Raw genomic sequence first — 25,689 nt, forward strand, 5'->3', positions numbered from 1 at the left:
CATGTCCCCATGACCAGCTAAAAACAATTTCAAATAATAAAGGAGGAAAATTACAAATTGAAAAGGACATACAGATTGATCAAAACTACATTTTGATCACAAAATATCGGCTTAGGCTGTCAGCCCAAAAGCTGTACTAAGTCTTTAAATACATATTCTCTCACTAATATCTTCATCAGAAATTTATCAATGAAGCATGCTATTGTGGTTTATATCTAGATGTTCCTCTAAAGCCTCACACATTACCTATTTTTATTAGTGGTGAAATAATGTTATAATTGTAAGAAAGGTTCAGCTTCTGTCAAATGAGTCTATCACAATGGAACATTATTTGCAAGAACTACCAGTCAGTCCTAAGTTTCTGTATATGTCCTAAAACTTCAACTGTTTATACAATTTGGAAAATGTTACATTAATCAAAGTAGCAAGTCTTACTGGAGTAATTATGTTCGTTTTCTCAGTACTTTTTTTTTAAGTTTAAAAGTGTAATTAAACCTGTATCTTGTGATTGCTTTTTGGTCTGTGCTTTGAAATTCTTTCCCTTCTTTTTCCCAATTTCATAAAGATATGTTTAGATATTAAATTTGTTTAGACATTGAATGATCTTGTTAGAGGCACAATTGATCATACTGGTTGTACTTTGAAGACAGACTTGGGAAGTGGAGCCTCGGAGAACGAGGTAGTTGAGGGCATGGCCTGGAAGCGTGCATCTCCCTCCCCTGTACCTCCCTTCACTCTGTTTTCCTGAAGCAATACTCCTCCCACATGCCCCTCTGCTGTACCATCCTGCCCTGCAGGCAAACAACCATGGACTGAAACTATGAACTGTAAGTCAAAATAAACCTCCCTTTAAACTGCAGATGTCAGGTACTGGTCTCAGTGACAAGAAAGTGATTATGGCACATGCAATGGTCTAACCAGATACAAAATTTAAAAAGAATAAAATTAAGGTTTATTTCTGATTTATCTTAATAATCAGGCTTTTAAATCAAATTATATTCTCTGAAGTATGATTTAATACTTGAGACTAACCTCTAAAATGAATCAGTATATATTTATAAAATGATAAAATATCAAATAACTATATATATAATTTTAATCTAATACATAATTTGACCTTTTAAATATGTAGTCCTGCAAAATAATGTAATTTATATTATCCACATCATTTAAAATTGTCTATAAAATTTATAGTATACGTTATAAATGTATTTAATAAAACAGATCAGTTACCAAAATGCTATGTTAAAGCAGCTCGAAATACTATACCTTGTAACTCCCAGACTTTCAAAGGTGCCATTTCTTTGTTACTGTCAATCAGGTATTTTTGGAATACTGTCAGATTATCTCTAAGATCTGAATATATTTCTCTGGATCAGAATATTAAGCAAAATTAGTTATTACCTAGCATACATCATTATATAAACAGTATTTTTTGAAAGCAATTCTTCCAAATGATTAGACACAACTAATCACTCATCATTAAAATAAACTGTAACAGTTATCTGCATAAAGCTTAAAAATAATGAAGAATGTATCTCTATATATCTCCTTTTTAAAATAAATGAAAAAAAAATCTAGAGAGGCACACTGTCATTTCTTAACATTACCCCTAAGGGATGATATAATGAGAGCAGTATTATCAGTTTTCACGTTATATGTTGTTTTAACATTTAAAAAATTACAATTTATAATTTAAAATAAAAATGATTTTATAAGGAAACATTATACAATCTTCACTTGGTCTTAGCTAAAAGACTTTAAATCTTACACAATCATGAGTTTGTTTTATTTCTAAAAAATTCCATCCTTGATTATTACAAAAAACTAAGGATAATTTTGCGCGATTAAAGATATCTAGCATTTTTTAGAGAAAATCAAATACTAATAACAGAGTGCCACTTTACATCATATGAACCTTTCCTCTATTGCTCATGAAATTAAGACATGATGCCATTTTTATATTTAAATGGATTTCTTTTGGAAAAAAAATCTTTAGCTAACATACAAAACACATTTTTAGGCTCAAATTAAAAGGACATATTTTGAACAGTCAATAGAAATTAAAATTTTAAAAAATGAAATAAAAAATATACAGATGATGTATACAGAAATGCATTAACTTTATAGATAAACATACATAGAGTGTCAATATCTTGTAAGTTTTACTAAATTTTGGGGTCATATTTTGAAAACAAATCAAGACTGACGATTGATTTCAGAGTAAAAGACCAATAGAATTTCTGCCTACATGAATTCACTATGAATTAAATGAACCTTTCAGTTTTCAATATTTTGTTATAGAAAAATGTTTATAAGAGCTATTATAGTATTATAAAATTCAATAATTTTCACTGCTTGAAAAGTTTTACATAATTAAGTCAACATATATCATTTATACAATACTTCAAACCAAAGGATTTTTACATTAAATGAAGAATCAATTGAATCACTGTGGAAGAACAGAGTATTATTTTTAAAATATAGGACAAAGTTCCAAAGGCTTTTGGAAGTATGCAATTCATCCTCACAAAAAGTTACTCTTAAAAAAAAGGATTATGCATTTCAAGAAGCTGAGACACATCTTAACACATCATAAATATGGACTGATAGTCACTATATTACTTAGATTAAATCTGATTGTAAAATATTAACTTTTTAAGGGCAGACAATAGCACACTGCTTAGCCAATATACAGATAACTGTTTGAATCAGCACAGTATGCAAAAATTTTACTCTACCCCCACCCCTCAGTGCTCCAGGCCTCCAAGCAGAGCAGACCTGGGAGGAGTGCCAAAGCCCCTGCAGCATCACCCACCGCCCCTACCCCTCCACTGCTTGGGCCTCCTGGTTGTGCTGGTACCTGGATCCACAACACAGAGGCAAGGGGGGCGGTCACAAAGGCCACTGTATTGAGCTCCAGAAGATAGAGCAAAAGTGAACAAAAGAAAGAGGGCCTCGCTTAGGCCCCTTGATGAAAAGTGAAGCCCATAGGAAAAGTGAAGAGAATCTCTGCAATAAAGGGTCACCAGACCACCGTGTCTGTAAATTGGAGGGATCACCACCTCCCATTGGAACCTGAACTATCTTCATGGGAAGGACAAATGGAACCTGCAGGAGAAACTTGTAGAGTTTAATCGTGCAGGAGGTCAGGGAGCTCAAATTGGGCCTTGCAGCCAGAAATCAGCCTGAATCTCAGGGGTCTGCTGCTGGCTTGCTGAGACTAATGGACTTAGATCTGTACCTCGCTGCCCACATTGTCTATCGTGACAGCAGAGACATACTCTGAACAAGGCTCTTCATTTTTATTTTTAATTTTAAGTATTTTTTTCTTTTCCTCTATTTTTAATTTTTGTTTTCCCTACTCTTCAAATGCTTCCCTTTTGCTTTCTCCTTTCTTTCTCTCTCCCACTAGGTCTTTCACTCTCCCACATTGTTCTTCATCTCCCCTTTTGTTCCTGTTCCTGCCCTAATTTGGATTTCTTCATTTTCTTTTTTTCTTTTTCCTTCTCTCCATTTTCATTAGTTTCAATGGAAAGTGAGTAGTTTCTAGTTTCCCTATTGCTGTTAAGTTGTTCTATTCTTGTCTTAGTTCTTTCACTCTTGTCTTCAACAGTTTCATAGAGTTTGTGTGATCTTCCTGGGTCCTCTGGCTTCACTTCTAACCTATCCTTCTACCTATCTATCTATCCCTCTCTTCCGAACTCCTTCAGAGTGCCCATTCTGAAGGGTAAAGTTGCTATATTGAAGAGTTTATTCACTATAGACATATTCTGGGCTGATTCTCATTTTCAATTCACATGGTTAAAGGTCATATATTATTAACTACCACAAATTGTCATTTTCTAAGCTGTGCTTGATGCTACTGTGCTGCTGATTGTATCACTTGGGCTAAGGTGTTGTGATTGACCTAATCAATTGTCCTTCCTGGTATAATAAAAATGAGATTGCCTCAGGGTGATTAGAGACTCAAAACATAAAGATCAACTATACCTGGAAGATCGAAGTATTAACCCAGGAATTAAACCAAAGATAGCATCCACAACAAAAATAGAAATGAGAAGACATTCAAGCAAGGCACAAACACAAACACAGGCTTCTAGCTCATCAAAAGCATATTCCGATGGAAATAAGGAGGAAAAGTCTGACAATCAACCACCAGGACACCTGAACTGATAGCACAGGAAGTAACAAAACAGATGAATGAGGCTCTAGATAAATTCAAAACAGAAATAATTTCCTAGATACTACAGAGATGGTAAGCAGAATGAAGGACACTAGAGACTCTAGAACAGAAACTGATAAAACAAAACAAAACAAAAAAAACAAAACCAAAAACATGAGTTCAGGACCATGATAGAAAGTAAGGATGCACAGCATAGGAAAGAAATGGGAACCATGAATTCCCAATACAGGGAAGAAATGGGATTCCAGGAGACAGATTCCAATAGCTATCCAAGAGATTAAAATAAACAAACAAAAAACCTCTATTGAAAGTATACACGACAGACTGACCCACTCTGAAGACAGAATATCAGATATAGAAGACAGAATGGTGGTCAGCGATCAAGAAAAGAGAGATCGCTTAAAAATAGTAAAGAAATATGAGAAATCAATCCAAAAGCTCCTAGATGATGCAAAGAAGAATAATATAAGACTGACAGGAATCCAGGAGGATTGATGACAAATGACATGAAAAACACTGTTCACAGAATTAGTGACAGAAAATTTCCCAAACAGGGCAAAAAAATTTTGACATACAGATAAGTGAGGCATATAGGACTCCCAACTAGTCATGATTAAAAAACAAAAAACTACACCTAGATATACAATAAAGATCCTGAAAACCCAACAGAAGAAAATACTGTAAGCAGTTAGAGAAAAGAAACAAATCATATGCAAAGGAAAGCCGATCAGAATCACAGCAGACTTTTCAACACAAACCCTCAAGTCAAGGAGAACCTAGAGTAAGGTATTTCAAGCCCTAAAAGAAAACAACCTCCATCCTAGAGTGATGTATCCTGAAAAACTATATTTCAAAATTTTTGGGGAAATAAGGTATTTCCATGACAAAGAACACCTGAGAAACTTCATGAATAGCAAACCAGCACTACAAACAATTCTAAACAATATCCTAGAAAAAGACAATGAAGGTCACAACTCCATGAGGCCCAACAGAGCAAATCAATTAGGCAAGGCAAGAAATAAAAGGGAGAGGGTGAAAAATTAAAATGGGACAACAATATGACAATGAAAAGTCAATACATGGTTCAGTGACCTGCCTTGCAAGCACAAGGACCCGAGTTCAATCCTCGGTACCAAAAAAAAAAAAAAAAAAAAAAAAAAAAAAAAAAAAAGAAGAAGAAAAGTCAATACATATCAGTTATAGCCCTCAATGTTAATGGCCTGAATTCACCAATCAAAAGAAATCAATTGGCAGAATGGATTAAGAAGCAAACTGGAACAATATGCTGTATACAAGAAATGCACCTAGTTAAAAAAGAAACTCACAGACTGAAAGTAAAAGGATGGAAAACAGCTCTCCATGTGACAGGAACTTGGAAAAAAGCAGAGATAGCTACCTTATTTGCAGACAAAGTAAATTTCAAACCAAAACTAATTAAGAGAGACAAAGATGATCACTACATCTATGTAAAGGAAACAATCTGAGAGGAAGAGATGACAATCATAAATATATATGCACCAAATATTAATGCCCCCAAATATACAAATTATTAAGGGACATGAAAAACCAAATAAGCACTAATACAATTATAGTGGGGGATGTCAATACCCCACTGTCACAAATAGATCATATAGACAAAAAAAATCAACAACAAAATACTAGAACTGAACCAAGCTTTTGAACAAATGGACTTAATAGAGGTCTACAGTGTTCAAGCCCACAAAATCAGAATATACATTCTTTTCAGCTGTACAGGTTATTCTCCAAAATAGACCACATACTAGCTCATAAAACATGTTTAAGTAAATGCAAAGGAGCTGAAGTTATCCCATGTATATTATAACACCATAGTGCAATTAAACTCAAGATCAACAGCAAAAGAAACCACAAAAATTTCACAAACACATGGAAATTGAATACTCTCTTGAACAACCAATGGGTCAGAGGAAATTAAAAAACAAATTAGACAGTTTTTACAAATAAATGATAATGCCAATACAACATACAGGAATCTGTGGGACACAATGAAAGCAGTTCTATGAGGGAAATTTACAGCAGTGAATGCCCACACTAGGAAAACAGAGCAAGCTCAAATAAACAACTTAATGCTGAATCTTAAACTCCTAGAAAAAGAAGACAAAGACAAACCCAAGGTTTTACAAGGGAGGAAATTATAAAGATCAGAGCATAAACCAATGCAATGGAGACTAAGAGAACGATACAAAAAAAAAAAATCAACAATTTGAAGAGTTTGTTTTTTGAACAAATAAAATCAATAAACCCTTAGCCAACCTAATCAACAAAAGGAAGGAAAAGGCTCAAATCTATGCAATTAGGAATGAAAAGTGTAAAGTCACAACAGATCCAGTAGAAATCCAGAGGATCATCAATACCTACTTCAAGAACCTGTACTCTAATGAAATGGAAAATACAGAAGAAACGCACAGATTTCTAGATACATATGAATTACCAAAGTTGAGTGAAGAAGCTAAAAAAATTCTAAATACCCCAGTTACAATCACTGAAATTGAAAACAATTAAAAATTTACCAACAAAGAAAAGCCCAGGTCCTGTGGCTTCACTGCTGAATTCTACCAAACATTTAGAGAAGAACTATTGCTACTACTCTTTAAGCTTTTCAATGGAATTGAAAGGGAAGCAATACTTCCAAATTCATCCCTGGAAGCAAGTGTTACTTTAATTCAAAAAGCAGGGAAAGACCCAACTAAAAAAGAGAACTATAGGCCAATCTCCCTAATGAACACAGATGCAAAAATCCTCAATAAGATATACAAACAGAATACAGAGGGTCATCAAGAAGATCATACACCCTGACCAAGTTGGATTTATTCCAGGGATGCAAGGATGGTTCAATGTACATATATCAATAAATGTAATACAATATATTAACAGAGCCAAGGACAAAAACCATATGATCATATGATCTCTACAGATGCAGAAAAAGTGTTCAACAAAATACAACAACTCATTCATGATAAAAATTCTGCAGAAAATTGGATTAGAGAGTCTTTATCTCAACTTGATAAGGGCTATCTATGAAAAACTAATAACCAACATCATACTACATGGTAAAAAACTGAAAACCTTCCCACTAAAATCAGGAACAAGAGAAGGATGTCCATGTTACCATTCCTGTTCTACATAGTGTTGAAAGTGTTAGCCACAACAATTAAGACAAAGAAATAAAGCAATAAAGATAGGAAACAAAGAAGTTAAACTGTCATCATTTCCTACATAGAAGACATAAAAAACTCTGCCAAAAGACTTCTAGACTTAATCGACCCTTTCAGCAGAGTAGCTGGATTCAAGGTTAATGCTCAAAAATCAACAGCCTTGTTGTACACAAATAACACTCACTGAGAAAGAAATTAGGTAAACAATTTCTTTTACAACAGCATAAAAAAAGAGAAATATCTAGGGATTATCTAATGAAGCAAGAAAAAGACTTCTACATTGAAAACTATAGCACTCTGAAAAAAGAGGTCAAATAGGATATAAGAAAATGGAAAGACATCCCTTGCTCCTGTGTAGGAAGAATGCACATAGTGAAAATGGCCACACTTTCAAAACTGCTATACAGATTCAAGGCAATCCTGATTGAAATTCCAACACTATATCTCACAGAATTAGAAAAAAGAATCCAAAAATTCATTTGGAACCAGAAGAGACCTAGCATAGTGAAAGCCATGCTAAGCAACAACGACATGACAGGGGGTATCACAATTCCCACCCTGAAACTATACTCCAAAGCCACTATGATAAAAACAGCATGGTACTGGCAAAGAAAAAGACCCAAAGATCATTGGAATAGATTGGAAGATACAGAAATAACTCCAGATGTACTCAGCTACCTCATCTTTGACAAAGGAGCAAACCATCCTTAGTGGAGGATAGATAGCCTCTTTAATAAATTGTGTTGGAAAAACTGGATTTCAATCTGCCAAAGATTAAAACTAGACCCTTATTTTTCACCATGTACTAAACTAAAATCCAGGTGGATTAAAGACCTAAATATTAAAATAGAAGTATTAAACTTGCTGGAAGATAAGTTAGGTAGATGTCTCATAGACACTGTCATAAGAAAAAACTTTATGAACAAATCTTCAGTAGAATGGGAACTAGCACAAGGAATCAACACCTTGGATCTCATCTTTTTAAAAAGCTTCTGCACTGTAAGAGAAACCACCAACAGAACAAAGAGACAACCTATAAAATGGGAAAAATAATTTTACCAGCTGTTCTTCAGACAAAGGTCTATTATCTAGAATTTATAAAGAACTCAAAAACATCAGACCACTCAAATATAAAGAACCAGTCCAAAAGTGGGCACCTGAAATGAACAGACACTTCTTGGACAAACAAGTAAAAGCAACAAATAAATATATGAAAAAAAAGTTCAACATCAGTGGTCATTCGAGAGATGCAGATGAAACCAACATTGAGATTCCACCTCACCCCACAAAGAATGGCTGCTATCAAGAAATAAACCAATAAGAAGTACTGGTGGCGGGGTTGGGGAGAAAGGAACCTTTCTCCATTTTTGGTGAGACTGTAGACTGATGCAACCAATGTGGAAATCAATACAGAGATACCTCAGAAAACTAGAATTTGAGGTCCCATTTGACCCAGCTATACCTGTGCTGGGTATCTTTCCAAAAGAATTAAAAGTATCATACCACAATAATATATGCATACCTATATTTATAGTGGCACAGTTTGTAATAGCTAAAACTTGGAAACAGCCCAATTGCACATCAACTGGAGATTGGATAAAGATGTGTGTGTGTGTGTGTGTGTGTGTGTGTGTTTATAAAATGGAGAACAGCCATAAAGAATGAGAAACTAGAGTTATTTATAGGTAAATGGATGCATATGGAGACTATAGTTAAGTGAAATAAACAGGACACATGTGCAAATACTGAATAGTTTCTCTGGTATGAAAAACTGAAAGTGTAAATAAGGTTCATATTGTATAAGTGATAGTGTGAAATAGGAAGAAAAGGTCTAAAGGAGTAGGGGAAGTGGGAAGGGTGGGGGAAAGGAAAGAAGGTTAAAGAGAAAAATGGAAGCAAAGCCTTTGTGTAAATAGGGAAGGGTGGAGTAGGTGAAGGGAGGGCAGGGGTATGTGGAAAAAATAAGAATCAAGATACATCATGTAATGGTTCAAGATCCCAAGGATGAATGTAACTGCTGTACTGAAAAAAACTAAAAAGCACCAATAAACTTACTGAAATATTTTACTCTTGCTCTAGTTACCTATTAAAAAAAAATCAACCCTTGTGTCTTCGGTATTTGTAATATTAAATTAAAAACTAAAAGCGTTAATAAGAAACGCTCCTTTAATTTTGTTTGTACAAAGGAATCACAAACTTTCTCTTCTTGTAAATAAGAGAAAGCACACAAACTTACAGCCATCACAATTCATGCATATTCAGAGAAGACTCACCATATTATTCTTTGTCTTCAATCATTGTGGCAGAAAAAAGGGGGAAACAACTTTAATGTTTGAAAGGTTACTTACATGAGTACATAATGTGAACACTATATATTAAAAAGGTTTTAATACGGCAATCTGTGGTAAAGAAATCTGAGAGAAAATTTCCTCTTGGAAGGGTATAAATTTCTTTAGACTGAAGATTCAATACTATTCATGATTTTTAAAACCAATTAAATGTATAAGTTTTAGATATTATAAAGTTTTTGTTTTTAATTTCTTGCTAGAAGTAACTTTTAACTTTTTAAATCATGTTTTTCTAAGCACACTGTTACATTTATCAATGAGAAGTTATTTTAATTTTTTATCTACTTTACAAATGTCAGATGTATTAAAAATATCTTTAAAATAAATCAACACATTATAACTCATTCTCCACAGCTCTACAAATCAACTTACAAACAATAAAAATATCACTGAATTTCAAAACAACAAATATTAGCTAACATTATTAGAATATGTATTTTTTTAAAAACTTATTTTTTACCTCTTTTATTTAGTATTGTTTTCCTCATAGGAAATTCAATTCAGGCAATATTTTGTTCAAAGAATTATTTTCAGAAACTATTTTAATAGGTGATAAGTTGATAAATATAACTCCTACTTCTTTTCTACATTTTAAAGAAACATGTTTATAAAGTGCCATGAACTAAGAACACTTTATTACTAAATTATGAACTTATTTTTTTTGTTTTTTGAGACAGGGTCTCACTATGTAGTTGAGATGGACCTGGAACTCACTATGCAGTCCAGGGTGGTCTCTAACTCACAGCAATGCTCCTGCCTCAGCTTCCTGGTTGCTGGGATTATAGGCATGCGCCACCACGCCTGGCTCTGAATTTAAATTTTATTGTCTTCATAATCTTCCTAATAAATATCCATTATATAGCTAATTATTTACCTGTTATGGCAACAGTGTTAGAATGGACTCAAGCAAAACAAGTTCCTACTTTTAAATATTTAAAATCATAATGCATACTTGGATGTCACAAACTGTGAATGAAGAACAGTATCAAAAATGCTAGAAGGCTAAAACATATCTGGCAATTTACTTGCTGGTCTATGCCACTGTTTCATATTTTCAAGGTTTAGTTAATTCCATCAATGTTGAGACTGTGTTTACGGGATAATTATTTTTTTCTGGGTAAAAGGAGAGAAATGCACATTTTACAGTGATTTAAACAGAACACAGGAATTCTAAATTTCTATTTTTCTAGTTGTTCAAGGATGCTACTCACTATTAAAATGGAATCCCTACTTTCAATTTAACATAAATTATGTCTATTCATGTTAATAAACATCAACAGTAAATAGTTCAACATATAGCAAAAGGGTCAGAATTTTAAAAATATAAAGAGCTATTATAAATTAGCAAAAGAGGTAAACACAGCCATAAAAAGTAAGCAAAGGCAGGAATAAGCAATTTACTCAACAAGAAACTCAAAGGTCAATAAACATGAAAAAAATGTTGATTCTTGCCATAATGAGCTGCCACAGTTGACTATTTCTAAATTCAAATTATAAAATTATCCAGGCTAGTAAAATAAATGCAGAAATGCAAAAGAAAAAGAAACAGCATTTCACCTGTTAAAAGGACAATAATTTAGAAAGAGTATTAGTGATTAATAAAGTTTTGGGAAATGAATACATTCACACATTGGGGTGAATGTATGTATTCTGAAAATTTAATGAGGGAAATTCAGAAGTATGCATCAAAAAATTCAAGAAGTATACAGAACTGGATTTATCAATGTTTTTCCTCAGAATTTGTGTTAATAAAAATCTAAGATATATACAAACTAGTATACAAAAATATTCAATAAAAAAGTACAAAACTAATCTAAAGTCCTATTCTGTGGGATTGTTCTCAATGATGGAATAACCCATAGGATATGAAAAAAAGCAGCTGCATGATGTTTCTAATGTGCAAAACAGTATACTATGTATGCATCTGTAGCTGTAAAAATATGCACAGAAAGGTTGGAAAGGAGTATGCCAACAGGTTATGAAAGCAGCAGTTGTGGAATTGGAGATTTAAAAAATTTTTCAGACTTTTTTTTCTAGCTTTTTGACACTACTTATTTTTGCAATAAATATTTGTAAATAAATATTTATAATAAATAATTTATATTTAAGTTTATTTATTTACAATAAAACACTGGTATGTATATAAAAAAGCACATCAGTACAATTATGAAATTAATTCCTTTAAGAACAAAAGGGTATAATACCAATTTCATTTCAATTTAGACTTACTTTAGTTTCCCAAAGAGAAATCCTTGAACTTCATCTACTTCAGTCTCATCTTCCATAGTAGTATTATTCACAGCTACATTTTGGAAACACAAAATTTTAAAAATGTCTTCAGACTAAGAAAAGAACATGTAATAAAAAATTACTACTAATAAAGGAATAAAATTCTACTTTTTAAATCTTGTTTTTCCCGGGTGTGCTCTCTCTTTTTAAATGGGCTTGGATTAACAAGTATTTAGCAACCATAATGAATGCTTTATAGATCAATTCATAGTCACATTCTATCTTACAACCAGAAAAATGCCTGCAACAAGTGCTGGGTTTAGCTTTTAAGTCTGGTAGGAGATCCAAACCCTAATTAATACAATTTCTTATATTTCCAAGACTCTTAAAAATAATGAAGTAATCCTTAGGAAGTCAACAAAACCCATGGACTGAAAGAATAAAGATATAATATTTTAGAGTCATTTCTCTTCTTGCTTAGCAAATACTTATATTGGATGGTACCTGGAATATGTGAAGGATGCTTAGGGATTATAAGAATTGTGGTCTCTTACAGCACAAAGTTGCTCTTCATCAGAATTTATCAGAGCTCAGAAAGTATGCTTCCCTCTTCTGAAGCTCTCTATCTTTAGGACTAAAAGTAAAAACCCTGAATGCTTTGATCTAGTCTTCCGTTTCCTCCTATTCATTCATTCATTGGGGAAATTATTTGCTGAATGCCTGCTATGATGCCTAATGGGTGACATATCAAAACCAAGACGAGACTCACAAATGACACAGACCATGGTTGGTAGAAAGAGAAAAATGGACAACTTTAATAGAATAAAACTTTTCCAACACAAGCTCAGAAACGTGGGCTATACAAAAGGGAAAACCAACCTCTGATAGAGCAGGAACAAAGGCAGGCAGGCATTTCAGAGATACTGACTGCTATGTATGAGTCTTAAAAGATGAGTAAGACTTGGATAAAATGAAAAGCATGTGAGAAAGAAAGACAGGTGAGACAGAAGGAATTGCAAAATCCAAGAGTCATTAGAGCTCTGGTGGAGTCCAGAACTTCATCTGGAATAGAAACATCATTCTGAATACTTTAGTACTGCAAAACCAGTGGGCGCAAATGAAAGAGCTCTGAGGGAGAGTGATGAGGTAGAAAAAAGGCATAATGTGAAAAGCTTTGTATTATAGCAGTATTATAGCACCTGAATTTATGAGGAGGCTTACAGGGACTCACTAAAGGATTTTTTTTTCAGTTTGGGGTTTTATTTATTTATTTAACAATGTGTGTATAGTAAATAATGTACACTCATGTTTTTGGTTCATGTAACGTAACACATCTTAATCCTTTTTCTCAGCCCCTTTTCCTACTCTACCTCCCCTCCCTCTCTATCCATCTCTTGATGTCTGTCTCTCCCCCTTTTTTTTAAATGAGTAGAATCACAAAGTCAGATTTTCATGGTGAGAAGTTCATTCTGAAAGCCCTGTAATGAATAGCTTGCTTAATATATTCTGGAGGGAAGGGAAAATAAGAGCTTTAAAGACCAAAGATCAGAGGGGTGGCTAATTAAAATTCTTTGACCTATACCTCATGGCTTCCCCAACATTTTTGGCACCATGTAACAAAAGGTAGAATATTTAAGGTACACTGAGGCAACAGAAGAGACTGCTTATGGCTAGAGAAGACTGGCCCAGCCCGAGGGCACCTAAGGAACTCAGTATCTCTTGTCAATCTTTTTTTTTGTACCAGGGATTGAACTCGGGGCCTTGCGCTTGCAAGGCAGGCCACCAAACCGCTGAGCTGAATCCCCGGCTCTCTTGTCAATCTTATTTACTGGTGACATAGAGAGACAGAGGGAAAAGAGAACTGAACCCAACAATCTCGCAAATAGAATGGGGAGAAATATTCCAAATATATGTAAAATGTTGATAGCAGAATTTGGTAGGTAATGTGGATAAAACCTAGGTCACCTAACTTTTTAAAGGAAATTCTATAATTCTCAGGACAGCTGTAGCATTACTGATGTTACTACCATGACTATAAAGCATTATAGAACTATATATGGGCTATAAAGAAACATATAAAATCTGGATGTTACTATTTCTATTACACTTTATTTAATATACTGTTGGACGAAGAGCATTTCATTTCTTGTAACATAGATCTTTATTTCGAACACATTCAATGGGACCAACCAAAGCAAAGTTTGTGATCAAGGCAGGGACTCCATGACCATCTGGTCATGAATGAAAAAAACCAAAGTTAAAGCTAAAGCCACATCTGAATGGATATAAAAGGAATTAAAAACTCTTAATAACCACGCATGAATAAATTTCAGATAAATCAGTAAAAAAGATCTGCACGAGTTCTGAGAAGTTCTCAGTTTACTTAAGCTACTTTCTTCATATAGATTGGGTATGTCCAAACCAGAGGATGGACATACCTGTTATAATAAAAAATATTTCAAACATGAAGCTTTCTTAGTTATATATATTATGTGGTCCAGGACAATTCCTCTACACTCAGTGTGGTTCAGGCAAGAGTGCCTACTTTGTTCACAGAACAATAATGGGAAGATACTGGTTTGTATGCTGTAAATGTGGCAAATTTACCTGATTTAATTTGTATATATAATTTGTATGCCTTGTTGTGAGTGGCTTGAACCACCAGTGGTACATGGTTGACTGTCCCATTGGGTGGCTTTTTATTAATTTCATTAGTAAAAAGACAAATAAAAGTGACTAGATTCATTTGTACTACCAGGGGTAAAAGATGCCCAATGAGATAGTCATACATATACTGCCAGTAGTTCAACTTGGTACGAACTTGTTAAACAATACAAATCTTTGTTTGTCCTATTTTAAAAAATTATCCTGACCATTATAAATATTTCAGGCATAGTTTCCTGAGATTTGTGGTTCAGAGCTAGAGATACAGCTCACTGGTAGAGTGTGTCCTAGCATGTGAAAGGTCCTGTATTTCATCCCTAGCACTGTAAAAAAATTGCCTAAATGACTCTGTCATCAATGAATACATGCTGAGAGAAATACTGACTTTCTTAGATGGCCAAGGTTGACTAGATACAGCACAGACTACCCTGCAATCCTGGGAAAGTCACTGCTAGCCATAAGCAGTCTCTTCTATTTTCTTAAGTATACTACAAAAATGGTTGGGAAGTCACTGTGTATAATAATATACTATTTTCTATTTTTAAAAAAGTTTTGAGAACACAGTAATATTAAGTATTTCTTTCACCTTTAAAATTCCAAGCTAAGGAAAAACATGTCCATCCCATCTCCAGCCTCAAATGAACATTTATAACATTACAGTTATTAAAATAAAAAAAATTATGTTAGCCTCTAACTTACCATGCTACTCAAGTACAGAGACAATAAACTTACTTTTAGCTTGAGTGTCATCCAATGCTTTGTATTCTGTGCTCTTAATCGCTAGCTCCACACCATAGCCAGATAAGTACATTTTTCTTGAACCTGGTTTCTGTTCAAACGCATTTATTTCATAAAAAGAAAATAAATTTAGTCAAGCATCTTGTTTAAAATTCAGTAGAATGGTATATTAAGATATCAGGACAAATTACTAATATTGAAGGGAAAGGCTCTTTTTTCTTTCTTTTCTTTTTTGGTACCAGGGACTGAATTCAGGACTTTGTGTTTTTGAGGCATGTTGCAGAACCACAGAGCTAAATTTCCAGCCTTTTTTTTTTTCTTTGTTGGTGCTGGGTGCTTAGGATTGAACATAGGTAAGCACTCTACTAAGAACTATCTTTCCAGCACTAATACAGTATTGAAGGATTTTAAACACTATAAATTATTATTTGTGGGAACATTTATACATAGTTGATAAAGATGCCAAACTTCAACTGATAACCTTCTTCATTCTCTGAAAAATTTACTGTAACTCTACAGCTTTAATCACTTTTACAATGAAAAAATATCTGATCTCTATTTTACCACCACAATTTTTACATTTCCCATAATCTTATTAACAGAGGACTTAATACAGTCAAGTTCCAGCAAAACTGTACTCTTTTTAAGGATGTTCATAACCTTTGGAAAATCAGCAAATGATGCTATTCACTTGTTAGGTGTAGAATGACTGGAGTTCAAGTAAATACTAGAAAGGAGGTGGAAAGGACAAATAAAAACAAAACCCTGCTGAAACTTTCCTTCATGTTTCCAATGATTTATATCAAATGTCACAAAGTAATATTTGTTCTTGGAATGACGGGCTATAGTTGTTTAATGAGTTATCCAAAGTATTTATGATCAGAGTTTTGGTACCTAATTTTTTTTCTATAAAGAGCAAATATAAAATGTACCTCTAAAGATGAATCCATCAATCAAAAAAAGTCATTACATTTATTCAAATAAGAAAGCAACCTAGATATACACAATATTTTAAAAGATGTCTAAGATTCTTTCCGGCTCCAGACTAAAATTTTTATGCTGCGCTTAAAACATTTCCATTTGGTATATTATTCAGGGATTGGAAAATCAGTTTGATCTATTGTTCAGCAAATGCTTGGAAGATGCAATGCATCTCTGCTTAATTTAGGTGTGCACAGAGGCAGTCTGGCAAGCCTAAATATGACAGAGGAATGTGTAGGAGTAGATACTGGAGGGAGGAAAATACCAATTGTGCTAATTCTTTTTATTCTCTTCTTCTGCCCTAAACGTCCTCCCCAGCCTTAAAAATATGACCAGAGTGACTATTTCTTGACCTGTTCTATTTCCAAATAATAATATGTAAGAATTAGCTTCAGGTATGCAGAGAAGTATTCAGTACTGCTGTCCACACTAAGATTTAACTTGCTATTGTCTTAGGCATGTACTGTATGGAAAGACAGTATGTGGAAAACTAGGTTATTTATGATTATAGTAACATGACAAAGATGAAAGTCTGTTCAAACGTTTTTATTTCATACCACTCAATTGAAAAATATATATTAACTGTCTACTTGAGAGACAATTAGCGAGTGGCTAAGCAAATTAAAGCTGGAGGCTACATATCTTGTCATAGTTCAAAAAGAAATGCAATTATGTATAACTAATATTTATTATCAGTTTTAAAGAGTTATTATAACTCAATAATACAATATTTTATTTATACTTATTTACCTCATTTGAAATATATTAATATAAAATTTGAATTATAGCTTAGTAACTTTGGATTTACAAACTAAAATGTTTGTAGGCCAAATCTTTCTTCGCTTTACTTCTCCAAAAAAGAAGAGCATAAATATCCATTTTTATTAGAATCAAATGTTGATTTATATTATAGCTATTTTAATTGTACAAGATATCACTCACTGAATAGAAGGATATAATTTAATGGTATAAAGTGACCCAGTAGTTGGTCATTGCGTTTTAATACTTATGGTCACATTCTCCAAAGAATTACTCAAGACAGATTCTCAAAGGATGGGCATACTTGCTTGGGCACATATTGAAATCACTTGCAGGACATTTAAATAAGATAAATGTATAGTTGTATTTCTTACTCCATTAACTTGCCTCTCATCTCTTTCCCACCCAACAAAGAATCACAGTCTTAGCACGCCACTGTTACTGACGGAAATGTATCTATCTAATGTAACACTCAATAGTGAAAAACCAAATGCTTTCCTCCAAGATCAGGACATCCTCTCTCACCACTCCCATCAACACTGAATGAGAAATCCTAATCGTTACAATAAGGTAAGAAAAAGAAATAGATGACATGTAATAGAAACAAAGAAAAACACTGATGAAAGAAATCTAAGGATGTCTACCTAAATGGAGAGAGGTACTAGTTTTATCAACTGGAAGATTCAATATTAAGATGTTAATTTTCATAAATTTAATCAATGTAATCTCAATAAAAAGTCCAGAAGGATTTTTTTGTACATAGACAAATTGTTTTCAAAATTCACATTAAGAGGTAAAGTTACTATATTAAAAAGAATAAAAGCTGGGTCGGAGATTTAGCTCAGCGGTGCCGCTGCCTGCCTTGAAAGCACAAAGTCCTGAATTCGATCCCTGGTACCAAAAAAAAAAAAAAAAAGGATAAAAGCTGGACTTTCATGACTAAATTTCAGGGCTTTTAAGAAGGTAAGTATGGCATTAACAAGTGTGGCATTTACAAAAGGAAAGACATACAGATCAATGGCACAGAATAGGATAGCCAGAAATAGACCCATACAAATAGAATCAATTATGTTTTATAAGGTACAAAGTAAATTTAGGGGAGAAGGGCAGTTTTGAAAATAAATGGTGCTAGACCAACTAGACTTCCATATAAAAATATGAACTTCACATATCTCATGTTATACAAAAAGTAACTAAAATGGACCATGATTGATTCTTGGCCTTTTGGTTAAGATCAAGTGTAAAATGGATCATGAATTCAAACGCAAAAATAAAACTTCTAGAAGAAAATTTAAATGACCTTGATTTAATAATGAATTATAACACCAAAATGATCAAAGAAAAAATGACAAACTTTAGCTTTACCAAAATTAAAAACTGCCCTGCAAAAGATATTAAGACAATGACAAGATGAATAACAAGACTGGTAAGATTAGTTGGCAAATATGTAATTGATAAATTACTTACCTGTAGAACATATAAAGAATTCAACAAGAAAGCTCATCAAAAATATATAGATGGCAAAAAACACAAAACTTGACTTTGGGCTGGGGATTTAGCTCAGTGGTTCCGGCGCCTGCCTCGCAAGCCCAAGGACCCAAGTCCAATCCCCAGTACAAAAACAAAACAAAACAAAAAACAAACAAACAAAAAAACTTGACTTCACTAGTTATTAGGGAGATACAAATTCAAATCACAGTGAGGTACCACCACTGCATGCCTAACAGATTGGCTAAAATCCATTGTGATGGTTAGGATATATAGCAGCAGAACTTTTATGGCGGCAGTGAGTGCAAAATGGTATCAGAGGCTTTGGAAGACACTTTAGTATCATTTATCATACAGCAAAATATATTGACCTACTATATAACTCAACAAGAGACCTAACTGGTATTTATTTATCTTAGTGAATCAAAAACATATGCTCCCTGAAGATATGTATGTGAACGGGATGGATCTGAGGTGACTGACATGACTATAACTGCTGATTTCCAATATTGCGTATCACAGAAAATAACTTTTAAAGAGATATCTGACTAAATGGTGAGGTAAAAATACATTCACAGAGACAAGCGCAATATATATATGAAGTACAAGACTTTTCCAAAATTTACCAGAAAACTCCAGTTCATTTGTTTGTTTGTTTTTGTTTTTTTTTGGTCCCAGGGATCGAACTTGGGTCCTTGAGCTTGTGAGGCAGGCAGCAGAACCACTGAGCTAAACCCCCGGTCCCCAGTTCATTTCTACACAAAGTGTTTCATGGAAACTGACCAAATGGGCCTAAAATTAATACAGATACATGTCTATCAAGAACAGCCAAGGTATTTAGAAAAACAAAAACTAATAGGCAGAGGTGTACTATATCAAGATATTATTTAAAAGCTACAGTAATTAAAATGATGTATTTGTGTTGGACAGCTATTTCACTGAAATAGAACAGGCTCTAAAAACATGCACATACCTATGTGAAAACATGGTATATGATGGAGTGGAATGAGTGGAATAAAGATTGTTTAATGAATTATGTGGGGTGACTTTCCACATGGGAAAAAACAGAGTTATAGCTCTACCCCAAAGAATAGTAAAATAAAGTCTGATAAAGACCAGAATATAGGGCTGGGGATTTAGCTCAGTGGTTCTGGTGCCTGCCTCACAAGCACAAGGACCCAATTTCGATCCCTGTACCCCAAAAGAAAACAAAACAAAACAAAACAAAACAAAAAAAACAAGACCAGAATATAAAGAATGGAACTTTAACCCTTATAAGAAAAGATAAGAGGGCGGGGGATTTAGCTCAGTGGTTCCGCTGCCTGCCTTGCAAGCGCAAAAGACCCGAGTTCAATCCCTGGTCCCCCCCCCCAAAAAAAAAAAGATAAGAGAATGTCTTTATGACATCGTGAAGGAAATCATTAAGGAATAAGATAAAATTTGATACCTCAATAACTGTTCAATGAAAGATGTCATAAACAATACTGTTTAAATAACAAAAGTCTATAAATACATTAGCAGATGTTTACTAAGTAAGGAAGAAAAGACTAGTATTTGGGATTTATTTAAAAAAAACTTACAAATCAATTATAAATAAAACAATAACTGAACAAGGATATGAGAATAGGCAATTTATAAATATATCTGAAATGTTTTTACTATATTGTATATTATTATATAAATCATTAATAACTTAGGAAATGCAAATTAAAACTTTTTACATGTTAGGAATATTGAAAAAAGCAAAGTCCTCTAATGGAGATTATAACCTAAGTAAGAGGGGATAAGACATTTGAGATATAATATATATGCTATGGAATCAGAATAACGTCATAGTATGTGACAGTGATGAGAGGCTGGGGAAAGACAGGGTAATACAGCAAATTTGAACAGAAATTTGAGGAAGAAAGTAATCACTCAAAAGAAATAGGGTTAAGAGTATTCTTATACCACACTTAGCAAATTGAATGTATTATCAGATAAATCAGATTCCTTAACTGTGACACAGTTTTTTAAAAGTAGTAATATTTATAAAGTTTAGCAAATATTATAATGTTATTGAAGAGTTTTTTTAATGTAAGTTAAATCTGTGCCAGATATATATGGGAAAGGACAATCCTGATACTCCAGAAGAGATAGAATCTGGATACATTTTTTTATGTTAAACTCATATGCTTATTGTTTTAAATTTTAAAATCTTAACTGTTCTGGGGAAATCATATAACTCTAGTAAAATTATCTTAAAAATTATTTTTCTGTATTCAAAATAATATTGCAAAAAACAAGCATGTACCTGAATATAATGACGAAGAACATACAGAATTTTACCACTTTGAGCTTTCTCAGACAGTACTTTGTGAAATTCACTAAATGCTCTGGTACCCACTTCTGCATAGAGAATAATTACTGGTAAGTTCTCTTTGTCTGTGGGAAATTTATGATCTCCCTTAAATAGATAAGGCCTGGGCCTAAAGTGAAAACAAAGCACAAAGTTTATTTAAAAACAGCACATCAGATATATTTCATAACTTGTTTATCAAACAATTTATAATATATATAAAACTACAGAGAAAGAAAATATCCTGTGGTGACTTAATGCACATAACTTCTACTAAATGACATAAAGAAAAAAATTTGGTGAAACCAAAATTTAACATAAAAATGAATTATTTTTCTGCAAGGTTTATTATCTTTAAACAACACATAATGGCAACATAACTTACAATTAAATGAAATTTGTATTTTATTTAATTAGAATAGTATGATTTTTATTATAGCTCATATTTTTTGAAGAGTTTACAAATATTTGGAAAAAATGCAAAGGTACTATCTTTCAAAACGATTATTATAAAATATTGATAAAATTCTTAAAGTTAGTCAAAGAAACACAGGAATCCTATGGTCTAGCTTTATTATCATAATCAGATTTTTAGCATTTTGTTTGTCAGGCTCTGTTCTAGATTTCTTATACTTATTAGTAAAGTCTATCTTCACTACAAAAATTAGAGAGTAACTATCATTCACTTAAAATTTTAAGTTTTGGCACCTTTGGCCACTACAGAAATGCAAATCAAAACAACACTGAGAATCCATCTTTACTCCAGAATGACTATAAACAAAAACTCAAAAAACAATAAATGCTAACAAGGTTGCGAGGAAAAGGAATCTACACTGTTGATGGGAATGTAAACCAGTACAACCAAGATGGAAATCAGTATGAAGCTTCCTCTGAAAAGGAAAAATAGAGATTCCATTTGACCTAGGTGTTCTTCTTCTGGGTGGGTATCTTTCCAAGAGTTGGTTTAGAAATGTTAATTTATTTTTATTTTTTTCTCCATGTGTACAGGGGTAACACATCATACTAAATATGTAAGGTCATATCTACGTGGGTTTGATTATAGAAATTAATAAAGTATTCTCTAAATAATGAAAAAAAGAATAAGATAAGACTATAAGAGCGAGAAGCAATTTAAATATGTTCAGGGACCATTTTCATCTCCAGAATTAAGGATTATTTTGATGTTACATCATTGCCTTTTCTCTTTTACTTTCCTTTTTAGTTGTATTTTAGGATTCCCTATTTTTAATGTTCATACAGAGATTTCTTTAACTGAAATACCGAATAGTTTCTTTGGAGTGAAAAACTATAATAGTACACAGGATCCTAATGAGATAATTAATAATGTGAAATAGGAAAGGGCTAAAGGTGTAAGGAAAGTGGGAAGGGTGGGCGAAAGGTAATAAGGGAGAGGAAAAAAATATGAGAAACTGAAAAAATGGAAATAAAGTGTTTGTAAATGGGGAGGGGAGGAGGGGGTGAAGGGAGGGCAGGGACAAGGGGAAAAATGAGAATCAAGACCTATTGTGTAAAGGTACAGAATCCCAACGATGAATGTAATTGTATTGTATACCTAGATTGTACCAATAACCTCAATAAAAAGGAAAAAAGAAAAAAAAAGATTTCATATAAAATGATAAAAACATACTAATGTTTAGAACAGCACAACTCGTAACAGCTAAATCTTGGATCTATATGTCCTTAAGTAGATGAATGGTTTAAGCAAATGTGGTATGTACACATAAAGGTGTACTACTCAACTATAAAGGATATTTAAATCATTTGTAGGAATATGGCTGCACCTTGAGACCATAATCCCAAATGAAATACATCAGACACAGAAGGTTAAATACTGCAGCTTCCCTAACATGAGAAGTTCAAAGTATAAATAACTTAAAAAGCAAAATAAAAGAAAGATGATAGGAAACGAAGATAGACCTTTTTTTTTTTTTTTTTTGAGACAGATTCTCACTATATAATTGAGTCTGACCTGGAACTCAGTATGTAGCCCAGGCTGGTCTCGAATTCACAGTGATCCTCCTGCCTCAGCCTCCCAAGTGCTGGGATTACAGGCGTGCGCCACCACACCCAGCCGAAGACAGACTTTTGGAGATAGGAAGGTGTACTGAAGATGGAGAAAGGAAACGAGAGGAAGGGGAAATAAAAAGGATCAAGATATGACATACTCTTTATAGTACAAACTCAGCCTGGTTAGATAACATCTTTCTATACTACTTTGCTCTTCAGCATTTAAATTTTTAAATAATGACTGCATATAATTTATTTTACTTGATAGCATTCTGTTTGGGACAAAATGTTTAAAGTAATATACATATTGGTGAGCTTTCCTACTGCTGGAACACAATACTCAACCAACCATAATTTAAAGGAAGACAAGTTTAATTTGGCTCATAGTTTCAGGGAATTTGGTCTATGATAAGCTGTTACCATGACAGGAATATCATAGCAGAAGAGTATAACAGAACAAAGATGCTAAGTTTATAGTGGCTGGGAAGTACAACATGAGAACAGCATCAGAAAGGAAAGGGCTGGGGACCAAATATAGTACCCAAGGTCATACTTCCAGGACTCACAAAGACACACCCAGAAGTGTGCCCAGACAATTCCTTGTGTGGCTCCCAAGCCAATCAAATTGACACAATCAAGCTTACTGTCACATTCCACTCCTTGCAGAGGACCATAATATTGATTATGCTCAAAGCAGGCTGTGAACAGTTAACCTCACCTTTGGCTTGTTTATAGAACTGAGTCTGGCTGAAGCCTACATGCCGAGGTCAGAGTAATTCGCATCCACATTCTGTTCCCACAACTAAAACATTCAGAATAGAAGGACAGTGGTTTAATTACAAGCATATATTTTGTCTATTCTGCTCATAATTTGAGAATGCTTTGTCTTTTTCCTTAATGAGCCTTGTTTACACTAATTTCCACAGAAACCACACGTTGACTTTACCCCAGATGATTGCAAATAAAAATGTCCCTGGAACTGGCCACAGGGCCTTTGTTGGGTAACACCAGCACTGGTTGTCCTGGCACCCTGCTTTATCTCCTACTTCTATCTCTTAGTGTATATTTTTTCTCAGGCCTGAGTTGCACACTGGGCAGTTGGGAACTAGAGGAATCTGCAAGAACTGTAGGAATCTCTTGCAACCCCTTATCAATTTGCTACCTAAACACATCTCCTTAAACCTTACTTAATACCCAAATAAACAAAAGGTCACAATTCTATTCAACATGGTACAACTATCCAACATACAAGTGAAACGCAATAATCTCTTTCCCAAAGTCTTGACAGTTCTGCCATTTTTAAAAAGTCTATGTCAAAGTCTTTTCTAAGACTCAAGATAAACTCTTAGTTGTAAAACTCTGTAAAAATGAAAAACAAGTTACATAGTAATCCCAAGATAAAATGGTATAAGATAAGCATTTCCTTTCCAAACGGGGAAGAATAAGAGGGATAGAAAAGGATAAGATTACAAGACTAAACATAGCAGGGCAAACATCAAGCCCTGTAACTCCATATTTGGCGTCTAGGGCATATGGTAGTGAGATGTAAGGTCTAAAGGGCGTATACAGCTGCACTCCTATGACCTTGTTTGTTGCAGCCCCAGCAAGGCCTGTCTTTTGGGCTGGCTCTGATCACAGCATGCAGCTGTCCTCAGCAAACATTCCATGTTCCTCGCATCCCTGACTTTTTGGGCTCCCCACTACACCTTTGGCTTCATTTCCACAGCCTCACATACTGCCTTTTCAGAGGCTTCTTGCCTTGCCTCCAAAGCCCTCCTCTGAAATCTGGGAGAGGCTTCCTTGACCCCACAACTCATATTCTGCACACTGATGAAACTAGCATCAGGTGGATCATGCCAACGTCTGCTGTCAGCAAAAGCAGTAACCACGCCCCCTTGGACAATGGTTGCAGTAGCCTCTGAGTTCCTGAGGGGCTGAGCACAGTGAAATGAATCCAAGAGAACCAATTTCCTAGGAGGCACTCATCTATCAGAGTACCCAGCAACTGTTTCATCAAATGAGTACAGTCTTCAATGGGTGGGATCCTACTGCTCCCCAAGATCCTCTCACGGATCTTTCTTCTTGGCCTTGTACAAAGTTACTTGATTTTTTTTTCTTTCTTTCTTTTTCCAGTACCAGGGATTGAACTCAGGACCTTGCACATGTATGGCAGGCATGGTGCCACTGAGCTAAATCCTTGGGCTACTTGGTTTCTTTTTTTTGTTTTGTTTTGTTTTTTGGGGGGTACCGGGGATCGAACTCAGGTCCTTAGGCTTGCGAGGCAGGCACCAGAACCACTGAGCTAAATCCCCGGCCCTACTTGGTTTCTTTTTAAAACATATTCTTTCTTTGGGCCCTAAATTTACAAGTGACTCCTCTGAGGCTAAAATTTAAATTTTTCAAAATTTTCTGCTCTTGTTTTAAACTTATGATTCTTGTTATAAATTTGGATAAAAGCAACCAGCAGTAGCCACATCACAAACTGAATATTGAATTAGGGTATGCTGATCTGAAGTGGTATTTTCCAGCATATCTAAAAATATTTACAAAGACAAGCAACAAGACAAAAATTCTTAGTGAAGGTGAAAACTAATCATCACCTATACCATAATGTGGTAGAAAAATCCATAAATCTATAAAATTTATGCCATTTAACTTACAATCATAAATGAATCAACCTTACTAAACAGAACAACATGTTAGCCAAAAAGAAAGGCACAATGATAATTTATCTCT

The 25,689-nt window shown here is 33.9% G+C and overlaps 1 protein-coding gene across 1 annotated transcript in view; it reads right to left on the reverse strand.

The window, feature by feature from the left end:
* Positions 1 to 25,689, reverse strand: part of Uggt2 (UDP-glucose glycoprotein glucosyltransferase 2) — a 175,517-nt gene that overhangs the window by 125,136 nt on the left and 24,692 nt on the right. The window contains exons 5-8 of the mRNA XM_019208509.2: positions 20,881 to 21,055; positions 15,354 to 15,450; positions 11,958 to 12,030; positions 1,270 to 1,370 (exon numbers count right to left, since the gene is read on the reverse strand). Coding sequence (XP_019064054.2) covers positions 1,270 to 1,370; positions 11,958 to 12,030; positions 15,354 to 15,450; positions 20,881 to 21,055 — 446 coding nt within the window. The remainder of the gene's footprint in view (positions 1 to 1,269; positions 1,371 to 11,957; positions 12,031 to 15,353; positions 15,451 to 20,880; positions 21,056 to 25,689) is intronic.

This window comes from Fukomys damarensis, unplaced genomic scaffold (genome assembly GCF_012274545.1).
Source record: "Fukomys damarensis isolate Sample0158 unplaced genomic scaffold, DMR_v1.0_HiC HiC_scaffold_6, whole genome shotgun sequence".
In the NCBI taxonomy this organism is placed as follows: domain Eukaryota; kingdom Metazoa; phylum Chordata; class Mammalia; order Rodentia; family Bathyergidae; genus Fukomys; species Fukomys damarensis.